Below are 7,500 nucleotides of genomic sequence, written 5' to 3'. Positions count from 1 at the left end.
TAGTTTGTGTAAGTGTACGCTAAAGTATATAGTGTTTATTTATTTTCAACCTTAAATAGAGATCAATCTTTTCAGGAATCACTGCTTTATAAAAATCTGCAAATAGCTCATCAATGAACTGGTACATCCAGATGAACTGCTGAATAAATACACTCACACGACTCGTCCCACTTTCAACTATTTACAGTTATTCAAAGGCAAAAGAAACTAAAACCAGCATCTATACAGAAAGAAAACAGAAGAATGTAATAATGTAGAAAAAGTGTGCTTCGTCTGTGAATCCTGACAGAAACAGCCATCAGAGAAGAACCACGTGTCACTGCGCTGATGCTGTACAAATATAAAGTGTAGAAAATACTTTTCCACCAAAATGTGTTTCACAGTTTTGGTTTTTTAAACCAATCCCAGTCGTTCACTGATGAACTGCATCAGTGTGTTTGTGTGGGAGTTATTTGATGGCTACGACTGCACTTCACTCTTAAAGAGACACAACGCAAATCTGAAAACTGATCATTTTCCCTTCAAACTACGTGACAACACAGTCCTGACAACAGATGGTCAACGGTGTGTATTTATATCACGCTCTTCTGGTCCTGACGACCACTACATGGAACCATGGCTGTTATTCCAGCGCTGACATCGTGGAGAAAAACAAACGTTCTCTGAAAGAAACAAACAAATGAAAGAACAACAAGTCCATGACAGAACAGATGAGACATGACAGAACAGCATGTGCTCGTTCACCACACACACACACACAACACACACACACACACACAACCACACACTGACACTCCCTGTGTGTGTGTGTGTGTGTGTGTGTGTGTGTGTGTCTGTGTGTGTGTGTGTCTGTGTGTGTGTGTGTGTGTGTGTGTGTGTGTGTGTGTGTGTCTGTGTGTGTCTGTGTGTGTGTGTGTGTGTGTCTGTGTGTCTGTGTGTGTGTGTGTGTGTGTGTGTGTCTGTGTGTGTGTGTGTGTGTGTGTGTGTGTGTGTGTGTGTGTGTGTGTGTGTCTGTGTGTGTGTGTGTGTGTGTGTGTGTGTGTGTGTGTGTGTGTGTGTGTGTCTGTGTGTGTGTGTTCTGTGTGTATGTGTGTGTGTGTGTGTGTCTGTGTGTGTAGGCAGTGTCTGTGTGTATGTGTGTGTGTGTGTGTGTGTGTGTGTGTGTGTGTGTGTGTGTGCTTCTGTGTGTGTGTGTGTGTGTGTGTGGTGTGAGTGTGTGTCAAATGTCTGTGTGTGTGTGTGTGGCATGTGTGTTCTTCAGTGTGTGTGTGTGTGTGTGCTCAGTGTGTGTGTGTGCTTCTGTGTGTGTTGTTCTTGTGTGCTTTGTGTATGTGTTTCTGTGTGTGTGTGTGTTGTCAGTGTGTGTGTGTGCGCTTCAGTGTGTGTGTGTGTGTGTGTGTGTGTGTGTGTGTGTGTAAGGGCAGTGCGTGTGGAGTGAGTGCGCCAGTGTGTGTGTGTGTGTGTGTGTGTGTGCCACGTTTTAAACAGTGTCATTCCGCCGCGGTGCGTGACAGTCACAGTGTCTCTGCTTGGTGGTGTGTGTCTCCCACGTGCACTTTGTGATAGCGGCCGCCCCCTGCCCCGCCCCGCCCCCTCCCGTGCCTGGCCTATTTATACAGCAGTGGGATCTGGCTGTTGTGACAGTGGTTGCGGCTCATCTTGCTGTCGGCCGGGTAGAGGCTGGAGGAGTTGGAGAAGGAGGGAGGGAGCGAGTGATTGTCAGTGGTGGGGTTAGGATAGCCCGGTGGAGGGAGCAGGGACTTGGGGTCTGGCTGGGACAGGGGTGGCGGGGCATTGTGGTTCTGATTCTGGCCCGCGGAGGGTCGGCGGCGGTTACGCAGAGCCTGCCGCTCAGCCAGCTGGTTGCGGAGCACCGATACTCTCTCTTCTTTCTGAAAACACCCAAAGAAAGAGTTCATTCTCACACGGTCATCACTCTCAGTCTCTGTGTTTAATTCATGGCTCATATCAAAGGAATCATTATCATCGTATGAGGTTCTGACCCAAAGTCAGGGCTAACGACACCAGAACCAGCCTCACACATGTACGTGACGTGTTAAACTTTCTAACCAATCAGTGAGTCTTAAAACGAGGTGTGGTCAGAGCTACGTTAGCGACATAGGTGAGTTCACAGTCTACACACTGGGATGCTCTTCAGCTTTCACAGCCTTTTCTGACCAAGAGTAACGTTTGTGACCCGCTCACTCCCTCACACCAAAGTCACACAGGAGCTGCTGATCCACTGCTTTGACATGAGCAGCAGCTCCTGTGTGACAAGCTGAAACATGACGGTTCTCTCTGGTGTGAGTGGACTCATCGAGTTCCACCTGAGTCATGTTAGCGAGCGTCTCAACACTTTTTTGTTTTTGAATTCTTATCGTTTTAACATTTCAAGACATTTTAATATCATATTTGTGCACTTGCTATTGTTATTGTATTTCTTTTATACAGCATTTAAATGTATATGAACAATCACCTCCTGGATGATCTTCTGCAGCTCCCTGTTCTCTCTCTCCAGCTGCCTGGATTTCTCCTCGTCATTGTTGTTGGTTGATGAGCCTGTTTTCAGAGTGTCCTGCTGCTCTGACTGCCACTCACCGCGTGTGATGAGACGCCGCATCTGCAGGAAGTCAATGAACAAGCGACAGCTTTCATATTTAACACGTGCACAAATATAATGCACTGAATGACTGAAAGTGTGTTTACATATGTGGGACAAAGCACTGTGTTCATATATTAGAATGTACTGAAAAATGAATTCCTGTAGGTGGCGTTCTTTCGTCAGTGCTTCTCACTGTAGACTGTCGGTGAAAGTTAACACTTCTTCATATTATTATTATTATCACAGACAGAGTTAAAGCACCTTGGGTACGAACAGAACCACCAGAGTGATATAAGCAGAGAAGACGACTGCGAGAGAGGCAAAGGCAAAGGAGGCGTCCTGCTGCGAAGACAGGATCATCGTCACTGGAGCCGTGATCAGGCACAACACCTGCAGGAGGAGACAGACACACACACACACAGACAGACAGACACACAGACAGGGTTAGAAACAAAGGGACACAGTCAAGGTGGGGTTTAAGTCAAGAGAAAGGAAGAGGCAGAAGAGAGAAGGTGAAGAATGAAGCAGAGATAAAGAGTGAGAGCGTGAGAAGAGAAGAAAATCAGTTCATCATTCTGCACAGACACAACATTAAAGAGTCATGACTCGAGTGGCAACAGTGTGATGTCATCATTAAGACGCTGAAGTGACTATATCATCATGACACGGAACAATAATAACATGATGAAGTCATGTGATGAAGATGCTTTTAACAACATGATGGATCGATGACAAAAGAGATCATTCATTCATTCATTCATTCATTCACTGTTCTGTTCTCCACATGAGGGTCGTGGGGGAGCTGACACAGGGCAGAAGGCGGGGTCACACCTGGACAGGTGTTCACTGTCACCGTGATCATCACACTCATAATAAGTGTAAATGTCACTGAGGCCCAGTTAATCCTAATCTTAACATGTTCAATAGAAACTTATGATAAGACACAAACGAGGTGTCACATCACGTTTCTCTGAGTGGAGCGTGTGAGGAAATGTCTAAAAATGTCTACAGTACCTACACTGAACATCTTTATGTATGTATGTGATGAACAAGTGCATCTAAGATGACTCACTTGCTGTTAACATTAAAACATTTCAGTGACTTCAGTGGCTGCACATTCCCACTCTATTACAAGGCAGTTTGAGCACACACAAGCCACCGTGTGACACACGTCTCAGCTCTGAACCTATGAAAGTTCATCACACAATCTTTTTCTTTCCATTGATGTGAGTTAACATTTCTTTCACCAGCAAGTCCTGCAGAGAGCAAGTTTGACTCATGTCATAAAAACCCAGAATACGACTGATATGACATGTTTGCACATGTTTGCACATGTGCTGGACTGAAGATGAACTTCTATTTTTAAAAAGATAAGAAGATCAGCAGGAGGACACCTTCACTCATTTGACTTATTTTAGTCTTCTTCAAAAATAACATAGAACTTTAAGACAGGACACATGGTGGTGTAGTGGACGGCACTGTCGAGTCCTGATTCAACCTCGGTCTGTCCTTGTGCACGTCACCATCTGGTAGGTTGTGGGTTTGATTCCTGGCTCCACTTGTCTACTTTCTGATGGGTAAGACACTACTTTGCTACTGATGATTTCGTACCCATTCACACACATGACAGATGTGTGATCGGAAACTGAATGTGGAAAACTTCCTCAGAGAGGAAGAATCAGAGGAAGAAAAGCACTATAAACACAAACCACTCATCATTCACACTCTAAACTGACCAGTGCAAATGCTTGTTCATCTGTGTGTGTGTGTGTGTGTGACGGTGTCTGACCCCCACAGACCTTCTACAGTCATTTTGTTTTGCTATGGGGCAATAAAAAGTGCACTTACTGCCACCTCCTCGCTGTGGTCAGTAGAAAACAACAACTACTCACAGCAACATTGTAGATCGCCATCCCCACGGCGCGGTGGTCGTTGATCTTCTCTGTGGACACAGACTTGGTCTCATACGCCAGAAATATTCCCAGCAGCAGCAGCAGACCCTTGTAGCCATAAACCACTCCTACAGGAAGAGAAATGATAAGTTATAAAGTCTTCATGGGAAAACCACACAAAAATCACACAATACACGACACATACATGCAAACAATATTGAATTTATACTTCATATTTATTGATGAAACTAAAGAGTAAACTAAATAAAATCTCCATACAAGATCAAAACCAACAAACAAAAACATTTCATTTGAAACTAACGTTTAACCACTTCAAACTATATCTTTCTTTCATTTTATGTCAGTTTTTCTTTTTAATTTCAAACCCTTTGGACCAGTTTATTATTTATATAATAAGACAAGTGGGAGTTATATTATATTTCTAATCTTAAATTCACACAGACACATGTACAACCTCTGACCAGGAGGTGGAGCAATTTAAATGTCACATGGTTCAGTTCACATGTGTTTGTCTCTGTGACATGTTCACAGATCAGGGTGAAGTCACGCCATGATATGACCACTGTCATGAAGAGCCACAAGACCATAATACCAGAATAAAAGATCAAAGAGTGAACGAGTAAAAAGAAAGAAAGAAAGAAAGAAAGAGTGAAAGAAAGGAAGAAAGAAAGAAAGAAAGAGTGAAAGAGTGAAAGAATGAAAGAAAGAATGAAAGAAAGAATGAAAGAAAGAAATGGTGACACTTATTTGTCTGTGAGACAGGAAATACTTCAGGGCCATGGCCCAGTTTGTGACCCACATTATTTTGATTTCAGCATCATTACACTTTCATAAGGGACAGACAGACAGACAGACAGACAGACAGACAGACAGACAGACAGCAAAAGAGATCGATTTTGTTTGTGACAAAAAAAGCAAAGCAGGCAGAGAGAACATATGAGTGTGTGTGTGTGTGTGTGTGTGTGTGTGTGTGTGTGTGTGTGTGTGTGAGACAAAGATGAAAAAGTGATAAAAATGACAGATTGAAGGGAGGATAAGAACAAAAAGAATAGAAAGAGCATAAATACCGAGCCATGTGTTCATCTTCTCTGAGCTGCAGTGCTCCAGTAAGGGCTGAATCAGGACATCCAAGTCTTCTTTGGGGGCCTCCTTAGTGAACTTCTGCTCACAGTGCAGATGAGGGCGGGCAGAGGGTATTAGAGGATAAAAGAGAGAGGAGGCAATAAGAGACAGTAGCACACTGGAGAGGGAGGCAACACTGCACACTGAGCGAATGCATCGGCGACAGAACGACATGATGACTGATTCATATCTGATTAATATCTGATACTTACAATGTTTTACAATGATGAGTTTCACTTGAACAACATTAAAACAACATTATCCAACAGTGTGACTTGTAATAGAAACAATGGTTTTATGTGGTTGTTCCACTGAACCACTTCAGGTTAACTTTAGCTTAATCCTACCATATTTTTACATGTCCACTGTTTATCTTATACAAATGTTCCAACAGCTGCCACATGAAAGTGAGCAGTTTGAAGAAAGATGACGTAAAGGTCAATAAACGAATAGTAAATGTTTGGTGTGTTTGTTAGAGCCGCAGTTCCTAGAGCCTGTGCTACATGTATTATACATGATGTAGTATATTATACTACATGTGTACAATGTTACACTGTTCTGTCCCCAAAATACATTCAAAACACAATCATTGAATTGAATTGACGCTAAAAGCTCAGCTTTCTACACGAGCTACACTCACTGAGCATTTCATGTTATGTGTTTATGAGGTTAACTTTTTAACATCACGTCTTTTAAATACTCAGACTGACCTGTCGGCACATGTGCAACAAATGCCATTAAAGTATTTCTTTTGCAGTGTGAGTTTTAAAAGTTTAAATAAGTTCAATTAGTGGTGATAAGATGCATTTAAAGGCAGGGAGTTAGTTACAGGTGTTTGTCTGGATGTTTTATGAGTGTTTAATTCAATAAAGGTCTTTTTTATTGCATGAATGCCACAGATTACACAGAGTTTATGGTTCAATCAAACTTTAGATGAATATGATCATTCTTCGCGTTATAAAAGTCGCTGTTCGTCAGTGCTTTTACGAGATGACACGACATTTATCCTCGTTTCAGACTCTGTCAAAATGAAAGCACATTTCGACAAACGGGGCTCACAAATGATCTCATCTGTTTTTAGTACCTCCACTGTAATGTGCAGAGGATCCACAATCTGCCAAATCATCAGTGACAGGAAGTCGACAGCCAGCAGCACTCCAACTGTGGCGTAGAGTTTCCACGGCTCCAAGTGTTGCTGTGTTTGAGACACAGATAAAAAAACACAGTTTCAACGTCCATCATAAAACTAAAACACACAAATAATCACCAGTTCTTGTGGTTGTGTTGTGTTTTCTCACAAAACTTGTGTGTTCCCTGTGCCTCCAGGTGTCCCTGATCGTCCCTGACTGTCCCTGACTGTCCCTGACCGTCCCGTCCCTGACCGTCCCTGACTGTCCCCTGACCGTCCCCTGACTGTCCCTGACCATCCCTGACTGTCCCCACCGTGACTGTCCCTGACTGTCCCTGACCATCCCTGACTGTCCCTGATCCCTGACCGCCCCTGACCGCCCCTGACCGTCCCTGACCGCCCTGATCGTCCCTGACCGTCCCTGACTGTCCCTGACCGTCCCTGCCCAGTTCCCACTCTTTTCCCACATGATAGTCGTTTATTTGTAGCTCCACGGGGGGAGAAGTGTCCCCCAGTGTCAGTATCATAAAAATAATCTAAAGACCAGTTTTCAGTATGAACCAGTTTATAAACCACTCCCCGTACAGTTTAGAATTTAAAATGCTCCTCCTCCTCCTCCTCACACACAAATAACTTCATAATCAGGCTCCTTCATACCTGAAAGAAGTAGTATTTCCTTAAAACACAAGTTACTAAGACATACAACAAAAAGAAAGTATTAAACAATTTCTTTC

At 43.3% G+C, this 7,500-nt stretch overlaps 1 protein-coding gene across 2 annotated transcripts in view; it reads right to left on the bottom strand.

The window, feature by feature from the left end:
* Positions 1-1,450: 1,450 nt before the first annotated feature.
* The window catches only part of gabbr1a (gamma-aminobutyric acid (GABA) B receptor, 1a), a 64,852-nt gene continuing 58,802 nt past the window's right edge, over positions 1,451-7,500 (bottom strand). For both annotated transcript variants that reach the window (XM_044034180.1, XM_044034181.1), the window contains exons 19-24: positions 6,722-6,832; positions 5,583-5,676; positions 4,495-4,622; positions 2,864-2,992; positions 2,477-2,620; positions 1,451-1,892 (exon numbers count right to left, since the gene is read on the bottom strand). In XM_044034180.1, the coding sequence (XP_043890115.1) occupies positions 1,608-1,892; positions 2,477-2,620; positions 2,864-2,992; positions 4,495-4,622; positions 5,583-5,676; positions 6,722-6,832 (891 nt within the window). In that variant the 3' untranslated portion in view covers positions 1,451-1,607. The remainder of the gene's footprint in view (positions 1,893-2,476; positions 2,621-2,863; positions 2,993-4,494; positions 4,623-5,582; positions 5,677-6,721; positions 6,833-7,500) is intronic.

Source organism: Solea senegalensis, linkage group LG9 (genome assembly GCF_019176455.1).
Source record: "Solea senegalensis isolate Sse05_10M linkage group LG9, IFAPA_SoseM_1, whole genome shotgun sequence".
Taxonomy (NCBI): domain Eukaryota; kingdom Metazoa; phylum Chordata; class Actinopteri; order Pleuronectiformes; family Soleidae; genus Solea; species Solea senegalensis.
Note: the sequence above shows the minus strand (reverse complement) of the source record. Positions and strands in the feature narration are given on the sequence as shown.